Source organism: Chionomys nivalis, chromosome 2 (genome assembly GCF_950005125.1).
Source record: "Chionomys nivalis chromosome 2, mChiNiv1.1, whole genome shotgun sequence".
In the NCBI taxonomy this organism is placed as follows: Eukaryota; Metazoa; Chordata; class Mammalia; order Rodentia; family Cricetidae; genus Chionomys; species Chionomys nivalis.
The window spans coordinates 91,396,624-91,413,406 of record NC_080087.1 but is presented as its reverse complement, the minus strand read 5'-3'; the positions used below and the strand labels follow the sequence as shown (position 1 = coordinate 91,413,406).

The following is a 16,783-nucleotide window of genomic DNA, read 5'->3' as shown; positions in this document are numbered from 1 at the left end:
GTAACTCTGTCTCTTTTTCCTTCCATTCACCCATCTACCCATCTGTTCACTCCCATCCATCCCTACCCACCCACCCTCACTCATTAATCCACCTACTCATCCCACCTATCTACCAATCTCTCCACCCATCCACCCCCATCCGTTGATTAATGTGTGCATCCATCCATGTCCTCCAGTCATCAATCAATTGGTCTATAAACCTACTCATATGCCTATCAAGCCATGCATTCATCCACCAGTTATCATTTATTAGCTGGCCATGTATTTCCTAATTGAGTATTGAGGGACTGACATGAAAATCCCATGAGAAAAGGCAGGCTGACTGATTGAGAGCCTCCTCGGGGAGTCTCTCACGTGCAGCGCGCATATTTACAGCATTCACCAAGGACTGGATTACACAGTAAAAGATTAACATCCCCGCTGCACAAATTAAAAATCCTCTATTATTTGCAGCATGGAGCAAGCTACTGGAAGATCAGGCATCTTCTCTTTGAACAACATAATTGAATACCTCTCAGCCTGAGCCCCTTGCTGTATTGATTTGAATTAATTATTTGTGCATTTGTACTCTCCTGGCTTCCCCCATTCTGGAGATCCCCACAGTGCAATGCTACACAGCCACCACCCTGAATCTGGAAGTGTTAACACTTCCAACCACAATCAATCAATCCAATGGAATCAGATTTTGCTGATAGACTTGCTTGTAAAACTGTCATTCTATTTGATGGGAATTAGCATTCTGAAACATGAGTGCCTTAGCTAAAGGCACCCATTCATTAGATTAGGGTTTGGAGAAGCTGCAGGAGGTGGCGGTGGGAGGTCCTGAGGGCTGAGGAAGCCAGGCTCTGCTAACCACTGCCTAGTCATTTGCTATTTAGAGAACAGAAATCTGTTGCACTGCACTTGGGAAGTCCACCAGTCAGTAGATACACTAGCAGATTGTGTTGAAGACACACTTTCTGCAGTCTTTTCTCCAAAGCCAAACAGAAAAAAAAATGTATTTTGTAATTTACCAAAGAATTATGCAGGGAAAAAAAATAAGTCAATATGTTTAAGGAAAAAGGAAATCTAGGTCATCTGCCATCCAGTTTAACTTTGTTGGTATCTTCTTAAAGGGAAAACAGGACACATGTTATTCTGAAAGCATCAGTTACCTGATTCGGCCTGGGAGTTAACTTAAACCTTTGACTTCAGCCCTCTTGGAGAACTCTGATTGGCTGCCCTGTCTCCTGGCCCTGGGAAACTACTAGAATGGGCCACAGCCAGCAGGGACTGTGGGGGTGAAAGATGGATTGGAGACTGGTCAAAGTGCAAGCTCTTGTGCCCACAGGTGCTGGGACCATGTGCCTGATGAGGCAACCGGGTGGCACCCTGAGTGGCAAGATCTCAGGGAAGCTTGGAGACAGATCTGGGGCGGCTGTTGCTTGGCACTTCCCAGTTGTCACCAAGTAGGAGTATAGATCCCACGTGCTTGTGTATTATAAGCTAGAGAGTTGGGTTTTTAATACAAGTGCCTGGTGTGGTAAGATAGTAATAAAACTCACTATTGCAGGCCAAACCAAATGTGCTGTGTTAGGTGCGGCATGTGACTACCCAGGTTTCAGGTATAGGTGGGAGATGGAACTGGAGGTGAGTTTGGCTTGGGCTTGTAGAATCGATACCGTGTGTGACACAAGGCCCCCTAGATGGTTCCTTTTCTCTTCCTTTTCTTTAAGTTCACCTGTACAGACAAGATCCAACACTCACTGTCATGTTTATGATCTCCTGCTGTCGTTGCTCTGCCTGTGATCTCATTCATTCACTTGGTAATTTTTGATAATGCAGTAAGTACCCACCTCTCAGACTAAGAATTAAGGTCTTGATTCTCACCTGTGTCTATCCTATTTTCTTGAAAAATATTTTTATTCTATTTCATATATTTATTTATTATTCAGTGTGTGTGTGCGTGTGTGTGTGTGTGTGGCCCTGGCACACATTCAGAGATCAGAGAACAACCTTTGGGAGCTGATTATTTTCCTTCTACCACAGAACTCAGGTCATATAGCATTATCTATTACGTATGTTTCATCTGTGTAAGATACATATCAATCTTACCCTTTCAATACAGTCAGTCTTATCCTTCCTTCCATCCATCACATATCAGGCATCTGTTGGCTCTGGCTCAGCTTTGACTTTTATCTACATACACACATGCATACAGTGTTTGGGACTTGCTTTTTTCCCCAGTTAACAGATGCTGAGGCTCTTTGTTTGGCTCCTTGTTGTATGTGACTCATTCACTCTGACCCATGTACTATTCCATCATGAGAATATTCTACAACATCTCTCCATTGCCCTGCTTACAGGTACTTACTTCCAGTTTATATGAAAAAAAAAAAACTTCTATAAGAGTCTGGTAAACATATTCAACTAATGTCTCTGTCACTTCTGTTGGTGTTTCTATACTTTGCCTCATGTTGTGTCTGCAGTCACAAAATGGAGCAGGTCTCTAATAAAGGTCTTGACAATAATGGAAATGGCATTCTTTTTCTTATTTTATTATGCTTTATTTTGTCATGTTTGGTTGCTATCTTCTAGAAGCATGTTCTTTTTTCTTTTTTCTTCTTTTTTTATTTAAATTCTTTTCATTTTACATACCAGACCCAGTTCCCCTTCCCTTCCCTTCTCCTGCTCCTCACCTCTCCCATCACACCCCCATCCATTCCTCAGAGGGGTGAGGCCTCCCTTAGGGAGTCAACAATGTCTGGTATACCAAGCTGAGGCAGGACCAAGAGCCTCTACCTGCATCAAGGCTGAGCAAGGTGTCCCACCATTGGGGATGGGTTTCAAAAAGCCAATTCATGCACCTAGGATAAATCCATGTCCCACTGCCAGGTTCCCCCCAAAATCAAGACAAATATTGTCTCAGAGGGCTTAGTTCAGTCCCATGCAGGATCCCCAGCTGTCAGTCCAGAGTCCTTGAACTCCCACTAGCTCAGATCAGCTGCCCCCTGCTCATATGACCCCTCCTCCCTCACTTCAACTAAGCTCCTGGAGCTCAGCCCTGTGCTTGGCTGTAGATCACCACATCTATTTCCATCAGTACTGAATGTAGGTTCTGTGATAACCATTAGGGTAGTCACTTATCTGATTATAGGGGAAGGCCAGTTCAGGCACCCTCTCCTCTATTGCTAGGAGTCTTAGCTGGGGTCATCCTTGTAGATTCCTAGGAATTTCCCTAGCACTTGGCTTCTCCCTAACCCCATAATGGCTCCCTTTATCAAGATACATCTTCCATTGCTCCCCCTCTCTGTTCCTCCCCCAACTCAGGCATCTCAATCCCTCATGTTCCCACCCCCTTCCCAGTTTTCCCAGGAGATCTCAGATATTTCCCTTCCATGGGGCCCTCCATATGTGTCCCTCTAGGACCCTCCTTTTTATCTAGCTTCTCTGGGGTTGTGGATTTTAGCATGGTTATCCTTTGCTTTGCATCTAATATCCACTACTTAACAAGTGAGTACATACCTTGTTTGTCGTTCTGGATCTGAGTTAGCTCACTCAGGATGGTTTTTGTTGTTTTTTTTTTTTTTTTTTTTTTGGTTTTTGTTTTGTTTTGTTTTTTTTCTAGTTCCATCCGAAATGGCATTCTCTTATTTTTAGTGGATTGTCTTGGTTCTTGACTGATGACAGCAGGGATCCCTAGGGTGGGAGGCAGCAGCGTGACTGCACAAAGTCTGGGCACCCAGGCTGGCTGGAGTTTCCCTGTGTAAAGTGTACATGAGCACAGTGCAGATACATGCATGAACTATGTGGATGTGCTGAGCTCCTTGTCATGTTTTGCCCAGGAAAAGCAGAGGCTGTACTCTCAGAAATGCTGGTCTAATGCAAATCATTGTTGCCAACAAATGTAATGCGGGAAGGGCTCCTAGCAAAGTCATACGAGTTGCACCTCATCCAGAAGCATCAGAAGCCCCTTAGCGCTGAGTACAGTAGCCCCACGTGGCCCTGCTTATTGAACTGAAACTAAGGGCCACCTTGTACAGGTCAGGTAGACCCCGTGTCCTCTGGGTCAGAGCTGCATCTGGGAGCATGGATTTAGGGTGAGAACAGAATTTTGAATGGTACTGTGTCTGATCATATCACATTCTGTCAAACTCCAAGAATTTCTGTCCTTCTCACCAAAGACAAGCTTTTAAAAATTGATTACTGCCAAAGAACATGAGTAATATGGCCCTTGTGTGGTACTACCGACCAGCATGCAACCTTTATCAGGACTGCAGAATTCAGGGCTTTCCCCGGGCCTGGAGCATGGAGACATCTACATTCTTCTCCTATTTGCTTCCCTTCCCTCGCTCAGCCTGTGGATCTCACTCTTCCTCCAGCCCTAATTATAAAGTAATTGTCATTTCAACCTCCAGAGTTCCATCGGTAACCCTGAAATGTAAGCAGATTGGGTGTTGCTCATAAGCTGGGACCAAAGCACCCCACCACTCAGTGTGTGCTTGCCACACAGAAATAAACCATCTTGTCCTTGGACCTTACACATGCCTGTCTTTGTCTGAAACCAAATATGGAAAGGACAGGGAGTTTGGGTAGTGAGTTTTGCATTTTTCCAGTTTGGGTGGATGCTTTTCTTTCCAGGTTTATGTGCTTAATGTCCATATCAGTGAAGGATGTACTTCTGTCTTCCCAGTGGAGCTGCAGGAGGGGCACAGCTCACACGTCTGCGTGATGAATCTGCAGGTGCACACTTCCCCCTTTGTGCCCATGGTGAACCAGCAGCAACCGACACACAGGGTCCTGGGCCAGAGCTTGTGTGTGAGCTCTTCGGTCCTGTTTTCAGAGTGCACTTCCTCCATACTCTTGTCATTGACTTCTGAGAGCAGCTGACAGTTGTTCCTGCTGCTCACTGTAGCCTTGACCAGGTGTCCAGGTTGTCCTCCACGCTAGAAGATAAAGTATCCCTCTATTCCAGATGCCATTGTTTATTGTTGTTGTTCTTTATTGGTGTGTGTGTGTGTGTGTGTGTTTGGCTTTTTGAGACAGGGTCTCGCCATGTGATTCTGACTGGCCTGGTACTCTCTGTGTAGACCAAGCTGGCCTCGAGCTCACAGAGATCCTCCTTCCTCAGCCTCTTGATTAATGGGATTAAAGGCATGCATCACAACACCTATCTCTAAGGTGCTTTGAGAGCCCAAGAGAGCAGTGTATCCACAGGCCACCTACCTCTTTCTCATGCCCATTACTTCAGGGTGGGAACCTCAGCAGGCACCTGGTTTACTTCATCTGTGCAGCAGGATCTGGCTTTGTTGATGGGGACAGATTTTCTTCAACCAACCCCTGCTCTGGTCACCTGGCACATCACCCTGTCTCAAACACATGTCTCCATTCAACCTGGCATCTGGGAAGTGCCTTTTTCTCTTCCCAAGCAGAGGGCTAAGATGCACAGTGATATTAAGTCAAGCATACTGTTGAGTTCACCATAAAACAGACAATCTTTCTGGACAGAATCACTATCCACCATCGGCTCAATTGATGCAGATCAATAAAAATGGAAGGTGGAAGAGCCTGCAGCATCCACCAGAAACTGTGATCCTGAGGATTTCTTCACATAGCATCCAGTGCACTAGCTTCATGCCAGGGTCTCTGCACATGTGGAACTTTCCAAACATGAGATTCATCTTTTCACTTACGTAGGCAATAGGTCATCTAAATGCTGAAATAGTCAGAATAGGCAGGGTTGCAGTACAGTAACAAGCAGACCCCCCCCCAAGTGACTGGGTTGAAATAAGTAAGGCTCACTCCTCATCAAACCATTTCTGCCATTACTACCCAGCAGTAAGGTGACAGAGGTGTTGTTTGTCAGTGGGTGGGGTGTGTCTCTTGCTATTTAGAATGTTCCTGTTGTATGGAAGAGAGTGCTTCAGAGAGCCTTGCATCAGCAAACAAGTGTCTTGGATGAACCCATTCTTCCTGTGGGTGCTGTGCCCCTCCCCCTCCGCCACTGGATGCTAGAAACTGTTGGCAACACATGCTGAGTCAGGAGAAAGGAAGCATTTGCTGAGTAACACTGACAACTGCACACATCTGAACCAGGTTAAGCCAGGCACAGGGCCTCACACCTATATTCCCAACATTTAGGAGGCTGAAGAGGATACAAGTTCAAGGCTACCCTGTGCTGTAAAGGAATTTCAGGCTAGCCTAGGTTATAGTGTGAGATCTTCTCATTTAAAGAAAACCATGACATTCAAATACACAAACCAATCTAAAACTAAAACAAAACAAACCCCCAAATAAACAACAGTTGTAAAAGTCTGGCTATATTTAAATACCCACAGGTCTGGGTATTTAACAGAGTCTTATCATGAAATTAATAGTAGGTAGCTCCCATGGCATATTAGTGTCTCTCAGACATGCAACCTATCCCCAAACTCACAGATTCAGAGGCCAAAAACCATCCACGTGGTACAAGGAAAGCGAGTACAGAAAACTAGCCACCTCTCCTTTTGAGGCTCACTAAAGCTAGGACCAGTGCAGGCTGGCATATGAGCTCGCAGCAGGTAAGTGCACCTCAGCTCTACTGAGGCTGGAAAGGAAGGCTGGCTCTTGGCTTGCACAGTAGCCCGCCCTCTTTCAGGACTCATTCTTGCTTCTGGGAAGTGCCCTGTCCCTTGGCAGGCTAGGCAGGTACTCTTGTCTGCTTGCTGTGGCCCAGCCAGGTGTCCTGGGCTGCCTTCCGCCCTGGGAGACATTCAGCTGGTGTCTGTGAAGAGGTCACAGTGTCTGGCTGCAGCAGGCACTGAAACTAGACAGTCATACATGGCTGTAGAAAGTCTATTTAAAAGGGTATTTTTTTTTATTCAACTGTTATTCAGCAATATACAGTGCAGTTTATAAACAACTATACCCTTGTTTCCAATCTTTATTTAAAAATAAATATTATTGACAGTGAGTTTTAATTATGGTGTTTCTTTTTAATCAAAATGTCTCCAAAGAAATAATTTAATAAAGAAAAGCCCCCAAAGAAAAAGCAAATTAAAAAAAATTCTAAACACAATAATCTCCTAAAAATATTTTACTTTGTCAGAAAGGCTTTGACCCGACTTTTTTTTTTATTTATCCTCAAAGTACCTGCTCAACAGTTCGTGCAAAATGAAGACTCGGAGGGCACGTGAAGGAAAGAAACAGAAACTGGACGTTGCCGTGGAGAGCTCAGCGCCCCATGCAGACTGCACGGCCTTCGCTCCATCCTATCTGGAAACTTGATGCATTACTTTAAGTCTTCTAAATTTGTGTTACTTCCCCCAAAAATAAGATTTATTTATTTCTGCATGGACTTCTTCATGCTTCCCTTGGTCCTTGTGTCCATGTGGCAAGGTCCTCCCCCGGGTGGCTGCCGAAATTTTATGGCTGTCAGTGTCCCAGCAATGGGTGCAGGAACCTATGCAGCGCTAACAAGAGCAGAGACAGCAGAGGGTCTGTGCTGTAGGCAGGGCCAGTACCTGCAGGTGAAGAGAAAACAGACAGTCAACTGGACTCCTGAGAACCTGGGACCCTGAGCAGACCAGAGGCGAGGGAGACTTCCCAAGGCTTCTAAAACCACAGTAGCCAGCTGGAGGCTGCCATGGCTGCTTCTGTTTAAAGATGGAGCCAGATGTGGTCAGACACAGGTGCGCTTGTCCTGAGGTGGAGTGCTAGACACTGCTTTATTTCACTAAAGACAACCTGTCTCTTTGATCCGCAGCACAATTCTTCCAAGTGTCCTTGAAATGAAGGCTCACCTCCCTCACCTCCTCCACATCTTCACACTGTCCCAGCTTCCGGGCAACCTCTCCAAGTTCCTGTCTAAATGGCACACCTCAGCATCCTCACAGGTCCTGTCACGGTGGTTTCTGGGTGTTAGCCTTCCTTCCATAACCGTGCTGTCAAGCTGCTCCTTGAGATGGGGAGCTCAGTAATCACAGGCTGGTGTGGGAGGATACCTAAGATCCCACACATCTGGCCCCACACTGTCTGTATCATACCCACCTTTTTTTTCCAGTGTCTGAGTGCCTGGTCTGCCTCTGGGCCCTAACACCTAACTACCATGTCTTCATCCTGCCTCCTCCAGGCCACTGCTTGTCTCCTCCCCTGTTCTCAAAGTGTCCAGATGTTACAAAGACCTCCCTGTGTGGCCAGGAAAAGCCCACCAAAGAGCCCTTGGCTCCTGAGCTGCAAAATGCCCTACTTCTCCTAGGATTCCTTGTTCTTCTGCCTTGGTACTGGGGGACACCACTACTGAATGTGATACTGGGGGACGCCACTTCTGAATAGGATACTGGGGGACCCCACTGCTGAATGGGATACTGGAGGATCCCACTGCTGAATGGGATACTGGGGGATACCACTGCTGAATCAGATGCTGAGGGACATCACTGCTGAATGGGGTGCCTGGGGACACCGCTGCTGAATAGGGTACTGAGGGACACCATTGCTGAATGGGATGCTGGGGGACACCATTGGTGACTGCTCTCCTATACATTTTGCCTGAACCTCCAGCAGGCTGGGCTGCAACCCTATACCCAGGAGGACTGTGGGAGACTCTTCATTGGTCAACACCAGATTTGCAGAAAGTGTGGAGACTTTGCAAAACTGTCTGCCCTAGCTACTGCTAGGGCAACTGGATCCTTCGTTGATGGAGGAAGGTCATTGGCTAATAAAGAAACTGCCTTGGCCCATTTGATTGGCCAGCCTTTAGGTGGGTGGAGTAAACAGAATAGAATGCTGGGAGGAAAAGGAAGTGAGCTCAGATGCAGGGCAGCTCCTCTCAGAGCCAGAAGCGATGAAGCAAGCCGCCAGGTCAGACATGCTGAATCTTTCCTGGTAAGACTGATGCTACACAGATTATTAGAGATGGGTTGATTGGGATATGAGAATTAGCCAGTAAGGGCTAGAGCTAATGGGCCAAGCAGTGTTTAAAAGAATACAGTTTGTGTGTCGTTATTTTGGGGCATAAGCTAGCCAGGCAGCCATGAGCCGGGCTGTGGGAAGAGGCCCGCAGCTCCTCACTACACTTCGTCTCTATTAGGTCAGATGAGGGCTTTTCCAACAAGGTTGGAACTGACTGTAGTACTGTCAACCTCTTCTCATTTTACATACCGATTCCAGTTTCCACTCCGTCCCCTTCTCCAGTTTCCTCTGCCTCCCACCTACTGCATACCCCCATCCACTCCTCAGAGAGCATAAGGCTTCCCAAAGGGAGTCGACAACATCTACCAAGTTGCTTTGAGGTGGGACCAAGGCCCTGCCCACTATATCTAGGCTGAACAAGGTACCCTTCCAAAGAAAATGAGTTCCAAAAGGCCAGTTCAAGCACTATAGTTAAATCCTGGTCCCACTGCCAGTGGCATCACAGACTGCCCCAGTCACACAACTGTCCCCACATTCGGAGGGTCCAGTTCGGTCCTATGCATGTTCCCCTGCTGTCAGTCCCGATTTCAGTGGCTATCCCCATCGTGGTCTTGACCCCTTTGCTCATATCATCGCTCCTCCCTCTCTTCGAATGGACTCTGGGAACTCGGCCCAGTTCTAGCTATGGATCTCTGCATCTGCTTCCATCAGTTTCTGGATGAAGGTTCTATCATGACTGGTTTTCCCCTGTAATCAGATTAACTACTATCAATCTCCATGGGTAGAAGTATTGTCAATCCTTTTCTTTCCTTGTAATTTTTGATATTAGTTTTTATTTAGAATTTAATGTATGAGAATTGCATTTATATCATTTCCACCCTTCTCCCCCTCCAACTCCTCTAGTGTAGGCCACTCACTTACTCTTCCCAAATTCATGACTTCTTTCATTATTACTCTGTGTGTGTGTGTGTGTGTGTGTGTGTGTGAGAGAGAGAGAGAGAGAGAGAGAGAGAGAGAGAGAGAGAACATTTCATGTTGTTGCTCTGTGTATGTGTTCTGGGCTGATCACTTGGGATTGGATAGCTGTCAGTGGACTCATCCTCGGTAAAGATTATTCACCCCTCTATAGCTCTTTATCTAGGGGTTAGACCTTGTGAGTCTTTCCCTATCTCTGTTAGCATGTCAGCTGGTGTTGCCATTGTGCAGATCCTGTTTAGGCAGCCATGTTGTTGAGGCTTCATGAGTATAGTTCCTTATCATATATAGAAGACACACTCTCAAGCAGACATTCTGGTCCTCTGATTCCCATAATCTTTCTTCCCTCTTTTCTGAGATGGTACCCAAGCCTTGTGTTGTAGTTAGTTTATTTTTCAAATTCGTTCTTTTAATTAACATTCAAAATAACAGATTTCATCAAGACGTCTCCATCCATGTCTTTATCAGACTTTGTTCATGTACAGCCCGGTTGTCACATCTCACCCTAGTCTCCACTCCTAATAGTACTCCTTCTATTTTCATCACACATGGGGACACAGAGAGAGGGAGGGAGGGAGAGAGAAAGAGAGAGAGAGAGAGAGAGAGAGAGAGAGAGAGAGAGAGAGAGTTTTAAATCTAGAAAGACATAATACTTATCTTTCTGAGTCTGGCTTATTTTGCTTAACACAATAGCTGCCAATTCCATCCACTTTCCTGATCTGAATAAAATTCTAATGTGTATATATAACCCCATTTTCTTTATGTAGTCTGAGAACTTAAGCTTGTTCTGTATCTTGGTAATTGTGGCTAGTGCCTCAGTAAACATGGGCACCTGGCCTCCAGGTGCATACTTAGGCATGATGTGACTGGATTTAGCCATTATTCTTTTCGTCCAAAGCATTTTCTCTACTCCATAAATTAGCTTGCTCTGCCTGCAACTGTGTATGTGATAGAACTCATGCTCCAGGCCCACTCCTCTCCTTTATGAAAAAGGAGCTGAAAAGATGATCCATTCAGAATCTCCATGACTCCAGCTGCCCACGTGTGGACTGGTGCTGGCTCACACTGTGGAGTGAGAAGGCAGACTCTCCTGTGTCCAGTCTTTCCAGTACAGTTTGGACCCCAGTTAAGAAGTCTATCCACGACCCCATCCAGACATACTAGCCTTCAGATCTTAATTTCCCAGTCTTTCCTCCTGCCCTCCCACAATCTGGCCACTTTGCTTCTGGCCATCACCAGCAGAGAGAATCACAGTGCATTGATTGCTACAAAGACCACAGTCCTCTTTTGTGCCTCATCATTGTCACAGATTGCTAGGAAGATGAATGCAGTGATAGGTGAGTGGACGGATGGCTAGAGGTCCAGTTAGAATTCACAGGAGCTCCTGGGCACATGGAAAAAAACAGTCTGAAAAAAAGTACAAGGGATAGTGGTGCTTCTTGAGCTCGTATAGCTTGGAGACTAGACATCCAATGCCCAGGCTTTGAGGGTTACACTCTTGCAAACCCTAGCACTAAGGTAGGCTCAGGCGACAGAAACAGGAATGAGAGGTATCTAAAAGCAGTTGTGCACAGAATTTCAGACCATCAAGATATGCAGCAGTCAGAGAAGCGGTCAATGGACATGTAAGCCAGTCTGAGGATGGCTGGCCAGGTGGTACTGCAAGCGCAGGAGAGGTAAAGCAAGATTTAACCTTGCCTTCAAGTACCCCTTTAACTTATCCACTTGCTTAATGTTAAAAGGTTTCAGACTGAGGACATAGCTCAGTGGTCCTTAGTGTGCACAAAGTCCTGTGTTCTATCCCTACTATGCAAAAAGCAGCTTGATTCTCTGTGCTGGGCCAGAGGTAGGAGCACCAGGGACAGAAGGACCACATGATGCTGTTTAAGGTAATGAGCATGGAAGGTAGAGATCAACACCTGTGGGGCCTTCAATTTTGGATGTCTGCTTGGTGGCCACAGGGGTTCCTAAACCTAGTCTTGTTGCTAACAGCCCCCTTCATCTCTCGGGGTCTTGTAGCATATGCCATAAAATTAGTACATGTCTTGCTGATGTCACAGAGGCTGGCCATGCGAAACCTTCCTCCTCTCCACCATGCACATTCTGTGATAGGGCCTCCCTCACATGACCTGTTGTATACAGTGGACTATCACCAGAGTGAGGCAAAGTTTACAGAGGGCTGTGAACTTTCAGAATGAACTGTCTAAGCCTGAGTCAGCCTTCTGAAGAATGGGGATCATGAGATGTTCTAGATAAGGTCCCTCCAGACCAATCAATCCCCAAGTGAATTGGCACAAATTACCTAGCTGAGCCCAGCAGAGACCAAGCGAGAAACTTCCCAGGTGAGCCGAGAGAAATCACTGTGTTGTAAATGACTGTGGTGGTCTGAATGGCACTATTAGGAGGTGGCTTTGTCGGAGTAGGTGCAGTTCTGTTGGAGGAAGTGTGTCACTGTGGAGGCAGGCTTTGAAGTTTCATATATGGTCAAGATACCACCCAGTACCTCAGTTCACTTCCTGTTGCCTTTGGATCAAGATGTAGACTTCTCCAGCACCATGTCTGCTTCCACACTGCCACACTTCCCGTCACCATGCTCCCTGTCGTGACGACAATGAACTAAACCTCTGAAAATGTAAGCTGCCACCTCAGTTAAATGTTTCCCTTTATAAGAGCTGTCGTGGTTATGGTGTCTCTTCCCTGCAATAGAAACCTAAGACAATGGCCATAATGTCAGACAAAAGTCACTGGGTTTTAAGGTTCTCTGTCACACAGCAAAAAGACATTCCATACAACATACAAACAAAAGCAGCCCAGAGAGTCAATGCCGTGCAAGCAGAGGTTTCAGAAAAGACCAGTGTGAGCCAGGTGTGTTAGACACACTTGCAATCCCAGTACTCAGGAGGTTGAGACAGGAGAATCAGCCTGGGCTACATAGTGAGACCTTCTTTCAAAAACAAAACAAAATACACAAACAAAAACAGGATCTAGGAATATATCTCAGAGAGACAGCATTTATCCGAATGTACATGGCCTTGGATTTGACCCCCAAGTACCATATTGATAAACGTATACATAACATCTTGGGGCTGAATGGATGTTCAACATGCAGAGGCACTTGCTTGAAAGCCTGGCAACCAGTGTTCAATCCCCAGAGCCCCTATAAAAAGCAGCAGGAGAGCACCAACTCACGAGCAAAACTTTAAAAGGACCATCTTGTCTGAGCAGAGCCGAAGAGCTAATTTTGCAAATGCTTTCCCAAGAGGGAACTTTTCCAACGTGCATGAACTGTCTCCTCATCTACTTCTTTTTAAAACACCCCTGGAACTTAATGACCAAGGGGTCACATTCTTTGAGGGAGAGCTCCTATTGTGATGTCTAGCACAGGGCCTCCTCTGCATTTAGGGCCTGAGTCCCTACCTCCCTGTCTCCCAGAGGCAGCAGCCAGGACTGCTCACTGCCATCCAGACAAGTAAGTGCGACTCAGCCTAACCCTGTTGAGGGACAGTGGCTGAGTGGGTGTGTTTGGTGTAGCTGGGATGGGCTCACTCACCTACCTTGGGGCCTCTCTTCTGACATCCCTAGAATATGGGGCTGAAGAGACAGGCTGGTGTGCTGAACTGATCACATGCTAACAGCCTCTCCATCTATTTCCTCCCTTCCGGAGGCGAACCAAGAATAGCGCCAGAGTGCACACCAGTGTGTTAGTCATGATGAAGCTGGAGATTCAGGCAGCCCAAGAGGTGAGGGAAGCCCTGGAAAGAGGAATGGCTGATTCATCTTCACCTCCAACCAGCACTGCTGTGTTGCTGATCATTCTTAATGAAACTGAAGCCCGTGAGACTGCTAATCGGGTGTCGTGGCACATAATCCTAGCCCGTAGGCAGAAGGATTGCAAGTTTCAGGTCAGCCTGGCTGCATACTGAGACCACGTCTGGGCAAAGAGATGGGAGTGAAAGAAAGGAGGAGGAGGTGGGGGAGTAAAAGGAAGTAGGGAAACAGGACAGTTGGGAGGTGCAAATAAATAAAATACAATAACTAAGAACTAGAAAAGATACAATGGACATGGATGTGTGCATGCTTACATGCACACTCATACACATACACACATGTATACACACATCTCAGTCCAAGTAGCTTCTGTCTGGGAAATTCATCATTTCTATTTATCTAGCAACAAAAGAATTATAAAGCCCTGTCAGAAAAGTGCATGGGATTGTTAAACCCATTTAATGTTTTTAATAAAGAAATGAAGGAGGCTGTGTCCGGGCTTCCTCTTGTATAGAGTCCAAGCCTGTGAATGAAGCTCCCAAGGTGGTTTACAGTTGAGATCTGAGTTCTCCCCATCGAGGGCTCAGAGAATTGGTCCCAGGTAGAAGTGTCACTTGGGGAGGTCTTGGAAACTTTAGGTGGGCCTGGTTGGCAGGAGTAGGTCACGTGTGATGTGTCTTGTGCTCTCTCTTCCCTGTCCATCATGAGTTTGAATAGTCTCACACCATCTCATGCTCACGCCATGACGCTGTGCCTCACTGTAGGCCCCAAGCAACAGAGTCATAGACAGAAGCTTCATGAAATGGAGCCAAAACACAAATTCCTCCTTTTACATTACTCGCATTGGCTATTGTGATACAAGTTTGACTGACACAGAGATCCCTGTGAGGGTGGCATTGCTGCCCAAACATGGGCCTGAGGTATCTGGTCTGTGTGGAGAGCTGAGGAACCTCTGACCCAACCCTTATATCCTGACTCTGCAGGCTGAGAGCTGCAGCAGGGCTGGAGAGGCTGGCTCAACAGCTTACACACCACACACATACACACACACAAACACACACACACACACAGACACCACTCAGCCAGAGACTGTTCAGGGTTGCTCACAGACTTCAGGTTTCTTTTTTGTTTTTTTTTTTTTGTTTTTTTCAGGCATGAGAAGTGTAACCACGGTTACAATATTTTGGGGTCAGTATGCTGGTTCTGGCTCTGGTAGCCTGAGTGGGTTGGAGCTCATTTGCAGGTTGGCACTGCAGGCTTTGCCTATTGGTGCCTTCCTCTGCAGAACTGTGCAGAATGGGGACTCAGAGTGCAGGCAGGTTGTTGTTGTCCCACCTGTCATGGACAAAGCCATTCCACCCTTGAACTTGGCTGTGATATCGGAGGATTCCTGAAGGGTGTGCCTGCAGTCAGCTCCCTTTCTACTGAACGCACTATGGTCATTAAAAGCTGCTTTGTACTTTGTGAAGTTCTAACCCTATCTTTTCAACAAAGACTTCCTGGCTAAATAAAGTTAAGGACCCAAGCCATGCACACAGGATGGTGGGCCTTTGAGTACCCATACTCAGTTGTATTGCTATCTTCTTCTGCAGCCTCTGTGAATGAGATAAAAAGGGCTGCCCCAGGAGCGAGCATGAACTAGAACCTCCACTCAGGGCTGGATAGAGCCCTCCTTTTTAAGACAGTGTTTACCCACTGTTTTTCCTCACATGCTCTGAGGATCCTGCCATTCCAGCTGCACCTCTGCTCTCTCGGGAAGCAGCAGACCCCCTCCCCCACCGCCAGAGGAGAACAAAAAGGACACAGGCAGCATCTTGGCCAAGGTCAATGTCACACATCATCCCTTCTCTACACAGCATCCAGAAGCCTCAGCAGCCCCGCAGCAGAGTCTGTCACTTCAGGAAACTGTCCTTCACCCTTCATCGCAATTTCACGCCTCCCCCACTTCCTGCCTCTCTAGTTATAAACCCTTCTTTCTACAGAACCTATCGGCAAGCGACATACAAAGTGGCCACCTGAGGGTAGAGCCTGGGTTGCAGAAGGGTGCAAAAAAAAAAAAAAGTAAATTCTGATCTGAACCATTAAAAATTAGGAGACTCCATGCATAGATTGTGAAAGACCCAGGCATTAGCACCCTGCCTCACCTTTGCTGCTGATGCTCTGTCCTTCTCAGCAGGAGTCTCCAAGTCCTTGCCCTCCTGACCCTCTACCCAGACCCAAGCGAGCTGCCAGCCACCACCCTGGCCTCTGTGCAGTGGATTCCGGTACAGCCTTTCTCGGTCACACGCATCCCCACACCCTGCCATTTGCCGATGTCCAAGTCCACAGCGTCTGAGCCAGCTCTGGCTCAGAATTGAGGAGGAGTCTGGCTTAGATCCCACTAGGTCTGCGCTCAGCTGTGCAGTGGGCAGGGGCAGGTCCCTTCCCTGACATGGGGCTGGCCCTCCTGGCAAGCTCAGTTCTCATTTCCCCCGTTGGACTCTACCCGGGTCCAACTTGCTGCTGAGTGGGAAGATGGCAACATGCAAGGCTGCCTCCCCTGTTGACATTTTAATTAAAGCCTCTTCATGGATATTTATCTAAAGGGAGCCAGTGAGGAATAATTGTGCACTAAGGGAGTTTGTTTGGGTGGAATTCATTTCTGCCATAAAATTAGCGTGTGCTGGTAAGTGGGGCAAAAACTAGAAGCAGCTAACTGATGCATGTCTCTTACAGAAAAGGCTGGCATAGGACCTGCAGACATGGACTGCAGTTGAGACGGGGACCTGCGCCTTACTGATGGCTTCCTACTCATGCATCCTGGCTAGGGCCATGAGGCTTCCTGCTTCAGCCAGTTCCCCTTGTTCTCCACCATACTCAGTGGGAGGAGCCTAACTGCTCCTGGAGAATCTGAGTCACTTTGTTTTTATTACTGTGACAAAATGCCTGAATGAATCCACTCACAGGAGGGATTCCCTTTGGCTCATGTTTTCAGGGGTGTCAGGCCACGGTCCTGGCTCACTGTTCTGAGGCTGCGGGGAGTTAGAACATCAGGGTAGAAGGGCACGATGGGCAATGCTGCCTGCCTCCTGGTGGCCAGGAAGGGAAAGTGGGGGAAGAGGAGGGCTAGGTGAGATCACCCTTTAAAGCCACACAGTCAATGGCCGACTTCCTCCAGCCTTGCTCCTCCTCT

The 16,783-nt window shown here is 47.0% G+C and overlaps 1 protein-coding gene across 2 annotated transcripts in view; it reads right to left on the bottom strand.

Moving 5' to 3' along the window:
- Nucleotides 1–6,883: 6,883 nt before the first annotated feature.
- Vstm2b (V-set and transmembrane domain containing 2B) overlaps nucleotides 6,884–16,783 on the bottom strand; it is a 32,963-nt gene continuing 23,063 nt past the window's right edge. For both annotated transcript variants that reach the window (XM_057761709.1, XM_057761708.1), the window contains one exon: nucleotides 6,884–7,481. In XM_057761709.1, the coding sequence (XP_057617692.1) occupies nucleotides 7,393–7,481 (89 nt within the window). In that variant the 3' untranslated portion in view covers nucleotides 6,884–7,392. The remainder of the gene's footprint in view (nucleotides 7,482–16,783) is intronic.